An 18,281-nucleotide genomic window follows, 5' to 3' on the forward strand; every position below is an offset into this window, starting at 1 on the left:
GTAGGAGGCTCCTCTGGGTACTGAGAACAGTTTGTCAGCCATAATTAGGAAAGTACATTGAAGGAAATGCAGAAAAGCAGTACTGCACAAAACAAAGAATGAGGGATATACAATTGCTCTCTATAAATACATCAAGGGGAGGGGAAAGAAGGGCAGGGCAAATACTAGGGAGGAAAGAAGCTATTTAAGTTGCCAGACAATGTTGTCATTAAAATAAATGGATATATACTGAAAGTTAGTCCATCCAGGCTGGAGCTGAGGCAGTTTCCAGCTATGAGAAGAGCAAAGTCTCTGAAACAGTCTTCTAGTAAGAGTGACAGGGATAAACCACTGTAGGTGTGGGTATCACAGTAAAATGGAAGTTATTTGCTTGCAAATTGGATGATACAATTCACGTAGCTCTTGCATAAAGGTGAGTAGAGCCACTTTCTCTTTGCCTCTCTGCCAGAGGGTCAAGCAGTCTGACAAGACTTATGATGGATTCCATAAGTTTATTAAGACAGCTGTGTAAAGAGAAAGGAAATATTTTCAGTATCTATAAGAGCCTTTGCAGTGTTGTGCCCCCTCCTTTTTATTACTGTGGCAATAGTATTTTTTAAAATTTCTGTTGATTTATTGGTTCTGATAGAAAGCATGACCCTATGGCCTGTATCATACTGACATGCTATAAAATGTTAAGAATTAACTATTTTTAAAGATTGGTTTAAAATTTTGATAAATCTGTTTGTTAAGTGTCAATCTAGAGCACAACAAACATGAGATAAGAAGGATGAGGTATCAGTGGATCTAATATTATTGACAGCATTTACATGATTAACCATTTTGAACTCTTGGAAAACATTGTTAGAGAAATCTGCTCTGCCTTATTCTTTTGGTATCACTCAGCAAAATACTTGGAATTGATTTAGTTTGATTTTATTTTTATTTAGAGGTGGCTCTATTTATATATTTATAGTTTTGCATGGGTTTTTTAGATATTTAATATTGGTAGCTCTGAAGAGTACTTTAAGGATTGTAGAAGCAGTAATCATTCTGTATAATATTGTTTTTCCAACGTTCCTGTTTGCATGTGAGGAGACACTGTTGGTTTAAATTTCCTTCCTGCTTTCAGAAGAAACACATAAGGCAAGATTTATAAAGTACAGTAACATTTACCCTGATAAAGATGTTGCAAATGATTCCTGACACTTCAGAAGCTTGTAACCAAGATTATAACAAAGACAATGGAAGTAATGTTCTGTTTAATGTGAGATGGAATTTGAAAAAAGGATGAAAAAAATTTTAAAATTCTAATATAAGTGAATACATAGTTTTACAAAAATTTGAATATCTTGAAAGATTTTTATATAAGCCACAAAGCAAAATATTGTTAAAAGGTAATAGGACTCTCAGTATCACCTTTTTCCCACCTGAGTTTGAGTGCTCATTTTCCTCCTCCAGAGGAGCATAATAGCCATAAGATGGCAGCACTCTGCACAAAAGGCTTCTGAAACCATAAATTCTGCTCTTTTCCCAAAAAGAGACGGCAGCTGCTGGCGAGGACGCGTGGCCTGAGTGCTGGGTGTCTGTACATGGAACCAAACTGACCCAGCCCAGAACAGCTCCAGGAGGCTCCAGAAATGGAGCTGCTCTCATGCAGTGCCTGAGCCCACTTTCCTCACTATTTAGCAGCTGCTTGGGTGCTAGGCTAAGCATTCTGTTTTGGTTATTCTAAAACAACCTTATTCAAACCCTATGTTTTAACTAAGCATTATACCACTGCCTAAGCATAGGAAGGTCAGCCATAAAATTATTTTCTGTGCATAAAACCAGAGCAGAATCACTTTTTTCAAGTGATTTAATCCCAGGTCCATAGTTTAGAATTTTCATATGGGTGGTCAGGCCTGAAGACACTATGTTTACCCAACCTTACAGTCTTTTCCAAGAGCAGGCCTGGCCTGCTGCAGGGCTGGGACACAGGGTTGCCTTTCCCTTGGTGCTGTTGCAACAGCAAGGCCATCCCCTTGTCCCTTCTGTGATGGGGCCTGCAGGTCAGGTTTGAATTTTGCATTAATCTGAACAAAGTTATGAAAAGCTCTTCAGCTAAAGTGCAGGGATCTGAGGAGCTGTGGAGCTCAATTTAGTTCCCATCCCCAGCTTGATCACCCACCTGCACTGAGCTTGCTCTGCTGTCTCTGCCCCACATTCTATAGTGCAGGAAAAGCAAGGGGTGGCATGTAACCAAGAAAAGCAAACAAAAACCAAGGTGAGATTTGATGGGATGTGTGGAAGTCCCTGGCATAATTTGAGTGTTGTAGGCTGGTTGGCAGTCCCACTCCATTTTCCTACAAATTCCACCTAAACCATTCTGCAGTTCAGAGGTCTGATTATTTTTCTTTAAGTGTGAGAGTGTTTTCAAATCTGAAAAGCAAACAAATCTTTCATGTTGCTCACCCATGCCAAAAAACCTGAGAACAAAGGCTTCCTCACACCCTTGGCTGGAACCAGCCAGGTCAGAGCCGTGGGCAAGGTGAACACAAGTTGAAAACACCCTGAGTTTCCTGCCTGCTGCTCACTGTACAGTTGCAGAGCAGTCTCTCCTCCCTCCTCTGCCCCTCTGCTTGCTCAGATTAAGGTTGTTGACTTCATTCCCTGCCCTCCTCTAACAGCAGTGCACGGCTCCGGAAACAAGAGGAGACCAGAGCATGAATCACAACCTGAGTCACCAATTCCCAACACCTTGTTTTGCTCAGAGCAGGAGGGGAAAATTCCTCTCCTCTGTGTGATTCTCCTTCTCCTGTGGCCCTCCAGAAGAGGCTACAGACACCTCCTCTCTTTTTCCAAAACTGCACTCCATCATGTGTAGTCATGCTTGCAAACAGCACCTGGAGGGTAGGAGAGACCACATCTCTCTGGGTTCTGTGGCAGTGTTTCATTAGCATATTAGCATATACTAATATGATATCCTAATGGGATATGGCATTAGCACACCCCAAAACACAGGAGCTGGAATGAAGCAGCTCCATCACTGTATGTTCAGATCTTTGCTTTCAGCAAGCTCCAGGTCACTCATACAGGACTCAAGTGCTTTCAGCAGTTTCTTTGAATAGTTGTAATTTTCTGTTGGAGCAATACCCATGTCCCACCATGATGATTAATGAAGAAAGAGCAGGTGTATCAACTAAAAAAAAACAAAAGCAGCAAAATAATTAAAGAAGCAAACGTTTCTGATTTTGCTGATTTGTCGCTTTCACCTTCACTGTGAATTTCCCCATTAAATACAACCGTTTGTTAGGGATTGTTGCTTCCTCTTGAAATGCTTTTGCCAGTTCTCCCTAAAGCATTGTCAGATCTGTACTGCAGCAGAGACAGAGTCAGGACAGTCCTTGCAGTGTCTGTGCAGTACTTGTGTGTGGTTTCTCTCTGTGCTGGACTGCCCTGTGTGCAGAGCTCTCACACCACTGTGTGGATACTCACATCATCTTTAGCTCCTTAAAGATGAGCCAAAGTTTCAAGCTTAGAAACTTTTTTCAGCCTTCATTGTTTAGCTAACTGGCAGGCATCCTCTGAAACATCTGCCATTGCTGTTCTTTGGAACTGGGTCTGTCAGGCTGCTGGGGCATATATTTCTGTGTAGATTTTCCAAAGAAAATGCTTCCCATTTCTGCTGACCCAAGAGTATGGAAGCACTTGATTTGCAGCTATGGAACACATGCCTTCTTTGGGAGAGAAGTGTTTTAACCCGTAGACTTTTGTAGAATCTGCTCCGAAATGATATAGTGGCTGATGGAAACAATCATAATTGTCTTCTTTCTGTACTATAAATTTCCTTTTTGCTGTATCTCATTGAATCAGTGTCTTTAATTTGGGTGGGTGATGAGAGACTGTATTAAAAACCGTATGAAGAATGGGAACCCTGTTGTCAAATCAATTAATGCCATGATCCCAAAGCATTTTACACATCCTTCCCACATCAGCATGGCTACTCCAGATTGAGATTTTATGCTTCTAGTGATAATTAAAGCAAACAAAGCATTGATCTAGTAGAGGAACTTCCTGGTCAACTTACCTTTCATTTTCATAGGTGATGTGTCACTACTTCAAAACAAGAATCATCTGTCTGCTTCCTGTCTAGGTATTCTTACCTTGCCCAAGGTTTACTCTTGGTGCACACTATCTTTCAGGACCTCTCTTAGGCTCCTGCTCTCAGTATTTTTTCCTTGTCTGTTTCTGTTGTTGTTTATTCTGCTACTTTCTTTTCCTTCTCTGCTCTCTCCAGACAATCAAGGGAGATCTAATAGATCTCTTAATAATCTAATAGATTCCTAATAATTTGCAGAAACTTAGATATTTTATTCAGGAAAGGCTTAATTCAGATAGTCTTTGGCAGCCACCTCACTCAGAGGCAGGCACTTAGCCTCCAGCCATGCTATTCCTGCCAAGACCTATACAAAATATTACCTCACAAGCAAGTGGGGAACTGATAATATCAAACAGAATTTGTAAGTTTTATGTAGGCTGTATTACTAATTCTCTCTACACTTCAAAGTTTGATATCTTGAATCCAAGAATGAGCGTTTGCTAATTGCCAGCTGTTCAGCTGGCTGGTCCTTAGTTTGAGACACTGCTGGCGGCCGAAGCACTGCCACCAAGCCCTGTGCTTTGGAGTGTTGCTGTAGCCCATAAGAGCTACAAGGTGACCTTTCCACTGAAAGAGAAAGCACTGGATTTTGGGGGCTGCAAGGCTGTAGACATAGTAACAATCTTAAAGGACATACACAAATGTCAGTCAGACCCAGAGAAGCAGGATATTTGAGTGGCATATTACAGGAGGATGTTTTTCTTAGCAAGAGCAAACACTTTTCGTTGATTCCACTTCTTTTTGACCTTATGTAATTACGTAGAGTGTTCACACAGAGTTGTGTCTTCACAAACTGAAGGAACATAATCTAATCAATGCTTTTTTCATGCCAGAGAAAATTGTTGTAGCTGAGCAAGTGCTTTACAAAGGGCACTCTGAGGCATAGAGAGCAGTTGAAGGAGATTTAAGAATGTTGTTGTAAATAGAAATGTTAAGATAGAGTTCCACAACAGCCTAAACTGGGCTAAATTTGGCCCAACATATTCTCACCTTTCCTGCCAGTTCTGCCTCGAACTCTGGACTGGGCAGCCGCAGGGTTTAAGGGACAAAGCCAGATGAAAACCAGCCCTCCACCCTCCCCACAGAAGGTGATTGGGTTTTGGTTGGATCAGTTTGAGACACAGCGTGTTTGGACACGAGCGATGACTAGTGAGAGCAAAGGGGTGGGAACACACGGGCAGAGCAAAGGTGGTTCTGATGTAATCCTGAGTGAGTTGCTAGTGAGACTGCCCACAGTCTGTGTAAATACTAGTAAAATTGGATGTGCCTGGGAATATTTTCAGGCACTAGAATGAGATTGTCTATGCTATTAGACTGTGAAAATGCTCCCTGGCATGAATTTGACCTCTTCTAATCTACACTCACTGCAAACAATTTCTGGGCACAATTTGGTTGCTAGAATGGTCCCAATAGGTACTTTGCAGTCATAAACTCAAGTCTTTCTGTGCCAGTTGGCCTCAATGCCCAGGAATGTTGCAGGCATGTTGAATTTAACTGATACAGACCCATCCCTACTTTGACTATTGCAAAGCCTTATGAAAAGACAGGACTCATCTTGAAAAAATTATTTTTAAAACAGACAATAGCAGAGCAGAAAAGAAGGGAAGACATGAAATCCGGAAATAAGGAATTTTATTTCCTTTTAATAAGGTGGTAAGAAATACATATTTTGCATTCATTTCAGGCTGGGAAGCTGGAGGAGAGATAGCAATAACTTGTTATGCAGTTGTTTCTGTGCTGCAGAATATTCAGACACTTATTAGGCAGAGTTAAGGCTGACATGATTCTCTTTTCAAGTCAGTTGCTGTACTGGGAATAAAATTATTCCTCCTTCTATATATTAAAAAAATCTACAACTTCAGCATTTCCCTTTCAGTTTGGAATGTTAATAAAATCAATGTACTTGGTATCTTGAAGTACTGAAGCAAAGTCCTCAGTTTTAATCTGTGATTAGTTTGGGGTTTTTTTCCTTCACAATTCCCTTTATGAATTTCCCTCCATATCACGAAATCTGAAAAACTGGGATTTTTTCTTTTCTCCAAGTATACTTACGTGGCAATCTTAATGATCCATCTCCCCTCGGGGCACAATTAAAGGTGTTATTTTGAAGGAGCTTTAGAAGGGCTGTTGTACAGCGCAAACACGGTCTCTGGGCTGGGTTGCTCTAGGACCCAGAGTGACTGGGACTGACAGAAATCCTCACCTGAATGAATTTTCCCTGTATGCCTTATAAGGAGTCCAGGAAAACAAGGAAGTGATAACCATGTTCACGTTACTGTGTGCACAGCTTGTCCTCTCTACCTGCTCAGGTAGTCCTTGTTTTCACTTTTGTTCATGGTCTGTCCCGCTGGGGTTGAAGTTTCCTCGCGATCCGGTGTACGTGACATCTGAAAACATACCCTCCAGGAATGCATGGGTTTTACGACATTCTACCTTTATGCAGACCATAATTAACAAGCTATTATTTTTTTGTCATGCAGCCAGCACTGAAAACGAATGGGGATTGAATTGCTTTGCCTCTGTTTCCTATTTCTGCAAAGAAATAACTATGTGCAAGGTAAGGCGCAGGGGCAGGGAGATCAATTTCCAAACCATTTTGCATTGTTTCTTGCTTGAAGTTGACACAAAATAGCTTTCTGCCTTCTGTATTTAATCTTTCCTTTCCATTTAATGACCTTTCTTTGACAGGCTGCTGTAGGGCTGCATTGCCATTTCATCTACAATTTGGTGGTCATTACACAGCACAACAGGTTTGGAAGAGACAGACATTTGAGCAATTTTGTTTTCATTAATCACAGTTTGATCTGCTAAGAGTCTTTTCTATTATACATATGGTTGAGTGTTTCTCCGGTAGTTACACAATGGACAAAAATCATATCAAGTATCTACAGAGCTGAGTGAAGCAATATTAAGCGTACAGAGTGAGCATAAATCTGTTCTTTTAATATCTCTCTCTATGTGGGAAATGACTTACCTACACCATACCAGAAACACATGTAACACTCTATCAGGTGCACTGGAGGGAACAAGTTAACATGTTCTAAGTGAATGCCACCCATAAAGCACGCAAAAGGAGGTATGTTAATTGCCAGCAATTCTGAGGTTTAATCTTTATTGGAGAGTTAATCTTTTACCAATAGAACTACTGTTAAGAAGAAATTTTATCAGTAATCCTAAATATGGATAAATATATGCATTTTTCACCACCCACATTCTCTAAATGACAAGTTTCTTCATAAATTGAATGATTCAGCATAATATTAACAGCCTTTTATCTTCTTGGATTTAAATTCAGGGACCTGCTCTCAGGAAAGCACAGTGACTTGTGAAGATTGTTTGCTTTCCGGACCACACTGCGCTTGGTGTTTGCAAGAGGTAGAGTGATAAAAAAAAATTTCAAAGTAAGACTTGAAGTCTTTGTAGTCACTCTGAGTGATGATGAAGTATTGACTTAATTGGGTCAGCCTAGAGTTTTGTAATGCATACAGCGCTTAGTGAAGCCTTCATGGGGAGCAGAAGTGGAATTTAATCTACTCTACATGATCTGTTATTCACAGTATGGTTGTTAGGATGTTTGTTTGTTTGATTGATTGTTTTCTTGTTTGAAAAAAAAACGCAAAAACATCAATCTTCCAAATCTATGGCAGAAATAGGGGGGTCTCAGGTCATCAGCCTGAGGGCTGGCTGGTGGTGAAGCACCAGACACAAAGTCAAAAGCCGGACTGTGTCTTACAGATTATGTGCCAAGCCAGACAGTGTAAACAGAAGGTTTGCAAGTATGAACACTGTAGAAGTTTGCAGATGTAAAACTTCCATCTAGAAATTATTAATCTGTGGTTGATTTTAAGTGTTACAATAATGTCGACTTTATAATTCATATGATGTAGATATGTTTTTGGTAAAACATTGGACTTAAAAAATATATCTGGATTTGTTTCCTATACTTTTATTTCAGATTTTCAGTGCAACCCTAAGGAAGTGACTTCACACTTCTGCTTTTAAAACTTTCTCCTATAAATGGTGCTAAATAATATCTCCCCAGTTCACAGTAAATATTCTAGCTCTTAGTTCATTAGCATTAACAAGATAGTCAGCTATTGCAACAAAAACTTGACAGAAATATTAGAGAAATAAAGCCTTTTTCATTTTAGTTTCTGGATTGCACCTTTGCTGCTAACAGTTTTTGTTGGCTTTGGGTACAGCGATATGACACAGCATGGGACTAAAATACTCTTTATGAAATAGCTCAGCGAGAAAAAAAACTGCATGTTTTAAAAAAAATTCTAAAAAGGCATCTTTTGCCATTTGCAAAATATATTACCATGGAGGTAAAAAAGACCCCACATTAGTGTGTTTGCAGTAGTTTTTATATCTGTACTATAAAACAGGATTTTGTTGAAATTGGATCACATAATTTTGATTACTGCCATGTATTTACAGGGAAAAAAGAGCCCAATATAATTTATTGATTTTAAAAACCCCCAAACCAAACCAAAAAAACTGTGGAACTATTGAAAACTTCACTGTAGTAAACATGATTTTTCTTCTTTGTTCATAAGCTCATCCATTTCTTTGTTAGAAAACAGCAGATCAAGCATGCAAAAGGCATAGGAGTTTTAGTGTGAGAGCAAAACAAAAGCACCTCCAAGGAAACTGTTTTCTATAGGATAGGAACACACTTTGTAATTGTATTATTTGAAATATGAGGTTGTCTCTTCACACATTTTGAAAAGTTACAAACTGTGTAACTGAAGGAGACGACATGGATCTCCCTGCGAAAGGTTTATAATGGTACATGTAATTTATGTGTGCTGTATTCAAGAAGCAGTGGGTGAGAGTTTTGCCTGAGCAAAGGCATCAGGTTCAGTGTGGAGAATAATAAACCACTGTTCCCAGCAGGTGCCTCAACACTTCCACCAAAATATATAAGATCCCAGACAATTTTCAGGCATGAAGGGTGATATTTTGGTGGGAAAATGGTCATAGTTCTGTTTTTAACAGGTTTAAAGTAAATTTGTTTTGTTTTGCTTGGAAAGTTTTTCAGTGACTGAGAATATTTGCGGCTTAATGGCTGATCCATGGGTTGCTTTCCCAGACCTAGGAGAAAAGAGCAGATGCATGGTACAGGCCCATGAATATCTGCCAGGAACTTAATGTTTCAGAGCTGGTTCTGCCAGGCACTGCCCAGGCTTTGGTCAAAAGGGCTGGCAGGCCAGAGCAGTTTCCAGGACACACCTGACTGATTTTGAGAATCTTAACTCTGGACATAGCCCTGGGAAATGGTAATAAGGCACAGAAGCCTCCTTGTAAAAGTAACCATTAACTTCACCACCATGTGAGGTTAGTACCCACCCTGTAGCAGCGCTGTGGAAGGGAATGCATATCAATGCTCTGAATTGAGTAATGGCAATAAACTGCGAGATATCCAGTTGATATCTGTAGGCTTTTGATTTCCTCTGGCTGGTAGAAGGTCAAGGAGGATGCTGGGCCAAATTTAGGTGTGGGGATGCTGAGAGCACCACTGGTGCTGAGGAACAGTGGGGACAGGCTGTGGTCACTGCTGGGCACCAGGCAGAGGAACAAGGACTTGATGCTTCAGTGGACAGGTTAAATGAGAGCTGAGGAGAAAGTGTAGGTCAGAAAAAAAGAACTAGTAAACACTGGGTACCCACAATCTGTTTGTCACAAGTCGTCCAGGAGTTTATTATCAGCAAGACCTCTTCTTTTATTGAATGATGTGCTTCAATCTGCAGTTCTAAACTGTATAAGAAAGACTGATGAATTTGTGGCATAATCCTATGATAGAAAAACCAGTGGCTCAGAGGGGCTTTGTGTTATCATTCCCAGTATTGTGAGAAACCAAATGCAGTGAGTGGCACAATTCCCATTCCCCAGCAACAGAGCAGTTCCTCCCAGGATAACAAGTCGGTGTAAGTTACGTTAATTATACACCTGTGTGACTTGACCCATGAAGGGCAAATTTGGGTTTCTGTGCCACCTATATCTAGTTCTGCACTAGTTTGCACAAACTTGCACCTTTGTTTCCATTCCCTGAGTTGGACTGACCTTTTGTGGGGCAGGTGCTGGTGGCTAGTCAGTAAAAACATTTAACTCATCCCTTCCTTCTCCTGCTTGTGTTAGAATTACACAGACTCGTCTGGAATTCATGGGAGGTGTGATACCCTGGAAAATCTTTTGTCCAAAGGATGCCAGATGAATTTGATTGAGTTTCCCATTTCAGAAGTAGAAATTCACAGAAATGATCCCCTAACTGCATCATCCCAGAAGAACAGTTCTGATGTCACACAGATTTCTCCCCAGAAATTAACGCTGAGACTGCGACCAGGTAAGTCACAGATCACAGGTTTATTTCAGACAGTGTGATAAACTGAAGCTTCTTGGGTTGAACAAGCTCAAAAATATCTTGACAGAATAAAGATGAAAACCTGTGTTGAGTCCAAAATTATCTGTTGACTCATCACATGAAAACTAGGTTCAGCTGCGTTCGGAATATTTTCAGAAGTGCTGGGTACATCATAAAAAAAAGGATATATATTTTTAGCTCCTCTCTTCTCTCGCCAGTGAGGTGGCAGGGAGAGAATGAAAGTCCCTGGCTCCTCCCCAGCTGAGCTCTTGTGCCTCTCCCCTGCTGGTCTGGCAGAGTATCTCAGAGGCAACATAAAATCTTGCTTTGAGGATTTACAAGATACCAGTGGCATTTAGGGTAGCATTCCAGAACCACCTTGGGGTCCCTCACATTTGAATTTTTCCTGGAGAAAATTTGGAATAAAAAAAGTAAGAGACATTCAGTTAGGTCAGGTCATAGTGCTGGAACTTCAAAAAAAAATCTCTGTGTACACTTTGACTTTGTTTAAATTTTTAAAGGATATGATAGGACCCCAAGTGCTACCTCTAGTTTTAATTAGCTTCATAGCTAAATTTTCTAAAGCTGCATACTGCTGCAGAGATGTTTTCACACTTTTTCAAATTATAGCAATCAGTTTTAATTCTGTGCTTATGGCATTACTGTAGAACTGTTTAAAAAAAACCCCAAACATTAGAGCTACTTTTAATTTTCAGACCTTTAATCGAGATTTTTTTGTTTACAGACAATCTTTCAAATATTTTTGTTAATGCTAACGGTGCTTTAAAATACCAGATAATTGTCACCATACTGAAGTTTATGAAGAAATTAGCATTGCTATGTTTTCTGCACAGAAATGCTGATATGTGTCCCACTTTCCCCTGACCTTAATAGGACATGAAGAAGCAATACAGATCAAGGTTCGCCAGACTGAAGATTATCCGATTGATCTCTACTACCTCATGGATCTTTCAGCTTCCATGGATGATGATCTGAATACAATCAAAGAACTGGGTTCAACTCTTTCCAAAGAGATGTCAAAACTGACAAGCAATTTTAGACTGGGGTTTGGATCTTTTGTTGAAAAACCAGTTTCACCATTTATCAAAACTACAGCTGCAGAAATAAACAACCCTTGCAGGTAGGCAGGGAAAATCCCAACACTTGTTTGCATGCCAACACTGTCATAATCTTTAGGTTAAAATTAATTTCAGCAGCTTCGCTGGAAATTCTCCCCTCCTCCAGCTGTAAATGAGTTGGTTTGTGGAACAAGATTTGGTTCTTTTAGTTTCACCTTCTGATCACCCTTCTAATGAGTCCTACGTTATTAGGATAGAGGAATCTGGGAGTGAGTCTGCTTTTTAGCTTTTGCTGCTAGTTACAAATGTGCTTAATATGTTAACAAAAAGGTATGTGGCATGTATTTTTATATATCTTTTAATTTCTTTCATTTTCTAGAATATATATAAAAGAATTTAATGAATTACGCTAAGGAGTTGCAAGCTCAAACCCAACACAGCAAACCAGTTTCATTTAGCCATCAATGCTGTTCTCCTGCCTTTTTTTCCCTCTTAAGGTCTGGCAATCTCCCCAGCCCCTGGCTGCCCTAGCCCTTAGCTAACCTGTGTAGGGGAGAAGCTGGACTCTGCAACCTGGACCAGGACTGCAGCACCTTGGTGGTTGTCTCTGAGGGCCATTAAGGACCTACAGATCCCAATATGCTTCCAAATATGAGATCAAGGCACAACAGGAGGCATGGCAAGGGCTGCACGTTGGTAACTGGCTGAATTACTCTGCTCTAGGAGGCATTTCCCAGCCTTTATGCAGATTTTTTCCATTGCCCAAGACACTGAACGCTCTTTAATTATCTTAGGTTTGTCACTAATTCTTCTCAGGCAGAGACAAGAGACAGAAGGACAGAAGACCAAAACTAATCCAGACAGCCCTCTGAAGCAGTCATTCCAGTGATTTTTCACTCTCTATTATCCATAAGCTGTCTCACTTTTCTTGCAGAAGTGTACCATATGAGTGCTTACCCACCTTTGGATATAAAAATGTTTTGCCACTAACAAATGATGCTGAAAAATTCAATGAAATTGTGAAAGGACAACGAATTTCTGCTAATATAGACACTCCAGAGGGAGGTTTTGATGCAATTATGCAGGCAGCTGTTTGCAAGGTAATTGAAACTTCTAGGTATATTATTCCATATATTATCTCTTCTAGTATTATATGCTGGTATTTCAAAGTGACAGATTATTTTTCAAAAATTTTTAACACAAACCAAGAGCCTCATTAAATTTGTGTGAAAATACTTTTGGCTGTACAAGTAAAACATGCATATTGCAATATTTTAGCCTAAGTTTCCTTTTAATTGCCAGGGACAAATAAGTCCAAATATCAGTATAATTACTGTGTCTGTTTTTCTGTTTAAATATTTTTTATTAACTTATGTTTAGAGTAGTAAGCAGATTGACATGAACATGGCCAACCCATGTTATTAAACACAGGGATGGGGAAACAAAATGTTAGCCAAAGACAATGGAATGAAAATCATCCCTTAGGAGATGTGTTGTCTTTGATGCTTCCTTGCGAATGATGCTATTCATTCATTTTGAGATGCCGTTCTCCAAATATTTTGCTGTTTTTCTATGTTGTGATGCAATATATCTTGCTAAACTGATGTGTTTTAAATGACAGGAAAAAATTGGCTGGAGGAATGATTCTCTACATTTGCTGGTGTTTGTGAGTGATGCTGATTCCCATTTTGGGATGGACAGTAAACTGGCAGGGATTGTTATTCCTAATGATGGGAACTGTCATTTGGACCACAATAATGAATATTCCATGTCAACTGTTCAGGTAATTACCTACAAATTTTGTATACTCTCACATTCTGGACATTTAAAGACTAAGAGAAGCAACAGTGAATTACACTTTTAGCACTGAAATGTGTAAAAGCTAGGGAATCCAGATATTTCATGTAATCTATTTTATTTGTAACTACATGTTTCAGTAAAGAGAGAACAGTGTGTTTGTATGGAATCAGGATAGATCATAACTAAGAAAAAGGAAAGAAATAATACAATTTCTACAACAGGAAAGCCCATGGAATTAGACTAAATAGTATTTCCTTCTGCAGAGAAAGCAAGATTTGCATTAATTATGTTCCCTGAAAGGGTGTGAATTCAGGACCAGCTCAGGAATTTGCAGGACACTGTTCCTGTATGAGAACTTGTGAGTTTAAGATTCAGTGTTCAAAAATACTGAATATATACACTATAGTGTTCATTGTAGGACAAATACCATTGGTGCAGTGCAGTTCTTTGGATTAAATATGTATATATAACACAGATGCTACTGAGCCAAAGCCCCCACTATGGAATCTGGCTCTGTACTTTTCACAGAAGGGTTTCCTTAAAAACAACACCAGGAAATTATATGCACTATCTTTTATTTTGTATATGTGTATTCCTAATTAAAGTTTATACTACACAGAGAACAAAGTGCTCATTATGATCACTTGAATGTGTCTTTCATGGGAGACAGGAACTGAAAGCACATGAGAAACAGATTTATGTGCCTCTCTTTTGTTTGTTTGCAGGAGTATCCAACAATTGGACAATTGATTGACAAACTTGTGCAAAACAATGTTCTATTAATTTTTGCAGTAACAAATGAGCAAGTTCACATATATGAGGTGAGCAATCTAAAATTATCAGTTTTGCAATGTTTGTTTTAAAGTTCACCCTTTTTTACAGCTGACACAGTAATTCTAGCACTAAGGACTGAATTCTAAAAGATATTTATGTGACAAAAATAACTAGAAAATTGTATATCAGAGGAAAGCTCTTCTGCTCAAGTGCTTCTTCATGTATTGATTTTGGTGTTCTAAGGTAACTTTTAAATCAGATTTCAAGTTGAATCACACTAATCCTTTAAGTCAAGGATTGACAAACTATGCATTGCTAAACTATTCAGTATCATCATTATGATTAGCCTTTTGTATTTGATAAGGCTAGAGGAGAGCTGAACCTTTTCTCACTTTTATAAAGAATATACCTGAAACACGCAGTTATCTTCACACACTGAAAGAGATTCTAGATAAGAGTTCATAGTGGGTAATAAGGGGTTTTGCAGCCTAAGCTTGGCTGCCTGGCTACACCCTGCTGTGTGAAAGGGGACAAGCAGGGAGAAATTGTTTGCCCAAATTTATTCAGGTTGGTGGAGAGGAAGCCAGTAAGAATGATCCTGCTGATACAATAAGACCAGCTTTCTGAAGGAGAAGCCTTTGCAAAACATTCTGTATTATCACCAGAAGTACAGTAATGAGGAGAGGTGCTCCTCTGCTGTGATTGCCACTGGAAGACAGGAAAGAAAGAGAGGAGGAAAAGAGAGAGCAGCTGAGTCCTTGAGGTAGTCACCAGTAGGATGGTTTTTATATTTCTGTTCTCCGTGTAACCCAGGGAAGACCCCCAAGTACTTCTGCAACTGGTTCTAGGGGTGGAGTTGTTTTGATTAAGACTGATGCTCCAGCTGTTTAACCAAAGTAACAAGAGTCACAAACTGCATAAACTGATTCTCAGATTACAGCCTTGACAAGGGAAGGAACACTCTGTGTCTTGAAGCACTGACTGCCTTGCATTTTTGAAGACTGTATTGAGTACTCAGCTGGATCATGAAAATTTAGATTGATAACAGTAGAAGTCAACCACTTACAAATGCACTGGCTTCAACTATTTCTTAATAGAGATCCAATTAATGACAGGTGAAACATTTTTCCCTATAGGTGCTTTTTTACATAGGTGCTTCATGAATAGGGGCTGTTCTAGGAAGGTAGTTGAGAAATACCTGTTTGATTTACAGAGCCTTTTTTTTGTCCAAAGAAATATTTCTCTTGCTGATGGCATGGTGGTTTACCTTGAAAATTGCTTGTGGTCACCCTTGAAGCTGGCCACCAGCATTCTTATCAAGCTGTTTCTATTTCAGCATTCCTGTGTCAGTATCAAAGTTACCAAGAGGAACCCTTTGGTAATAGGGAACACTGAACAAGGGGTAATAGCTAACACAAAATACAAATCATGGTTAACCCAGCTAGGGAATTTTTTGCTCTTGCTGCTTTCTTTGTTAGAAAAAAGGAAATACAACTGCCTTCTCTTTTACAGGGTGTATAATAATCCCACTGAATATAATCTATCTGCTGATTTTGCCTTTTAATACTGCTTTCTTCCACTAATGGAATAATTATTATATATTATATAGATGATTATATATTATTATATATTCACTAATTCCACTCATAGATAGCTATATTTGTTATGGTCTGCTTTTTGTCCTGTAGGTGATGTGGAAAATCAGTCAGAGCAAGTACAAAAATCATACACAAGTGTCACAGTGCAGTTTTTCCAAACAGCAACTACATTTAAAGAGTCTATGTAGGGTGTGAAGCCAGGTAAATAAATGAACACACTGCCTAGTGTTCATCTCTGTGATGCAAATTTGTAATATAAAGGTATTAACCACTATAAAGGTAAATAACCAGTATCTATGCTTAACAATGTAAAAAGAACAAAGCAAGACAATGAGAATTATTCTTGTGGTAAGGTCCCTGCTCAGGTAGGCTGGAGTGGTGGCAGAGGACTCTAAAAGTTTTGGTGTTTCACTTCTCTTGAAAAGCTTCAGTGGTGGAGATTCTGTAGTCTCCCTCAAAAAATCCTTCCATTTATCCTTTGAGGTGGAAAGATTCTCCCCAAATATCTTATCTCAAATCTACTTGAACTCAGCTTCTAATTACATCAGATACCAATACTGACTGTGGTTATTTATAATTTAGTTCTCAGGGACAAGCTTACATTAAAATTACTGGGAGGACTTAAAATGTACCTCTTTAAATAGACTTGATAGATTCCATTAGTCTTAAGTGCAGTGTTCAGACAGTCAAATATATATTTTGTATTTCTAGCCCTGCATAATCCCCAACAATTTAGCCAAAAATAATTCAGTCATGTAATATTTTTGATCCTCTTCAACTGAATTTTCAGTTTATTCACTTACATATGTATTATTATCTAACACAAATCTTAGGGGTGGCACAAGCACAGAACACCTATGCTTTTAACAGAGCTGCTGTTGCTTTTGAACCTTTCATGTGCCCAAAAAACTACAGCACAGTAACCTCAAGAGATTATTTAGATCTGATGCAAGAAAAGAGAGAAAATTCTTTACAGCTCTGATAATTGGAGATTATTTTTTAAAAGGATTTTTTTTTAAAAAAGGTATTTTATAACACATTCATCTATGTCTGACTTCTAGCATCATTAGTGTCAGCTGAGTCTTGCTCAAGCATCAGGGGATGTTTAAATTATATAAAAACTATTCACTCAAAAAGCATCTGTGAATATGGAAATAATAATTATATTTTAACCAAGCCTACTTTGGTACAAAAGAAAACACCAGTCTTTAAGCTTTCATGAAGTTGTTGCTACTATTGCTGATATTATTTGTTTTCAAGCAAAATTCTTTAAAAATGTATTCAAACTTAGATAAGGAAAAGAATCCATCTTTAGTCCATTTTAAGCAGCATTTCTTTTGAAACAAAAATTACTCATTTTTGGATGAATTATTTCATTTTATATCACAGGAAAAACAGGTTGAAAATTAGGGTTTCAGGCTGTATCGCACTGCTGAAAATTGAACTAAAAATACTCTATTCTCCACACTCATACAGAATTTCAAATTATTTTTATATATTTGGCATGGCACACTATTTATAATGAAAATTCTCCTATCATTTACCTTGCTAAAATATAGACATATTTGAGCTCACTGAGCTCAAATACATAATTGCCAAATTTCTTTTACATTAATCAGAGTATCCCTATAAAATGGAAGTTCACCTTTTAATGAATATTTGCCAAAGGACTAAATTCCATCATATCCTTTGAATGTTTTGCAATAGCAGCACCCCAAAAGCATCTGTCTGCCTCACCTTGGCAATGGTTGAACAGAAATATTTGTTAAGAAGTGAGGGTTAACCAATGGACTGGAGACACACACTCGGCCTGGGCTTGAAATACCATCCTTGTATCACCATGCAGAATATTTTTGTTCCTAGATGAGAGATCAACCAAAGTGTTCAAAGCAGCACATCCCTGCTGTTTGTTTTGCATACCACAGATTAAAGGGGACTGTATTTTAAATTCCAGGTTTGTAATGTTTGTCTCAAAAGGTCCACATGTACCAAACACAGTTTCAATATTCCAAAAATACTTGAGAGGGCACTAATCACAGGAGGAGTCAGGAATGCAAAGCTGCCAGCTGTAACATAAAATGCAGTTAATCCCACTGATTTACAATAGCACAGGAAATCTAATGAATGATAACCATTCCATACATAATACATAAAATAATCACAGAGCTTTTGGAGATATGAAGGTTAAGAAGGATATAAGAGTATCAAATTACCCATGTTTAATAATAGTTCTCTGGATATTTTCCTTTTATTTAAAATAACAGCATTGATATGATAATGTGTAAAGGAAAACTAGTGCTACAATGCATTTTTAAAAAAGATGAACGCATTGTTCTCCAAAGGCACGGGTTAAAGCAAGGGAAGTTCACATAGTTGACAATCAGGCAAGGCAAATTTTAATTCGCGATATTTAAAATCCAGCTGTCAGACATCGTGTTAGTGTCACAGTGCAACTTAGTGCAAAAAGAAAAGAGAACTTTTCACTGAAATAAATTGCTAAATTGGCACTGCATTATTCACAGAAATTCAACATAAAATCCATCAGA

The 18,281-nt window shown here is 38.6% G+C and overlaps 1 protein-coding gene across 1 annotated transcript in view; it reads left to right on the forward strand.

The window, feature by feature from the left end:
• Window positions 1-235: 235 nt before the first annotated feature.
• The window catches only part of ITGB6 (integrin subunit beta 6), a 38,660-nt gene continuing 20,614 nt past the window's right edge, over window positions 236-18,281 (forward strand). Inside the window, exons 1-8 of the mRNA XM_030952647.1 lie at window positions 236-412; window positions 6,601-6,677; window positions 7,416-7,495; window positions 10,262-10,466; window positions 11,379-11,625; window positions 12,498-12,663; window positions 13,185-13,346; window positions 14,089-14,184. Of these exons, the coding sequence (XP_030808507.1) occupies window positions 6,617-6,677; window positions 7,416-7,495; window positions 10,262-10,466; window positions 11,379-11,625; window positions 12,498-12,663; window positions 13,185-13,346; window positions 14,089-14,184 (1,017 nt within the window). The 5' untranslated portion in view covers window positions 236-412; window positions 6,601-6,616. The remainder of the gene's footprint in view (window positions 413-6,600; window positions 6,678-7,415; window positions 7,496-10,261; window positions 10,467-11,378; window positions 11,626-12,497; window positions 12,664-13,184; window positions 13,347-14,088; window positions 14,185-18,281) is intronic.

This window comes from Camarhynchus parvulus, chromosome 7 (genome assembly GCF_901933205.1).
Source record: "Camarhynchus parvulus chromosome 7, STF_HiC, whole genome shotgun sequence".
In the NCBI taxonomy this organism is placed as follows: domain Eukaryota; kingdom Metazoa; phylum Chordata; class Aves; order Passeriformes; family Thraupidae; genus Camarhynchus; species Camarhynchus parvulus.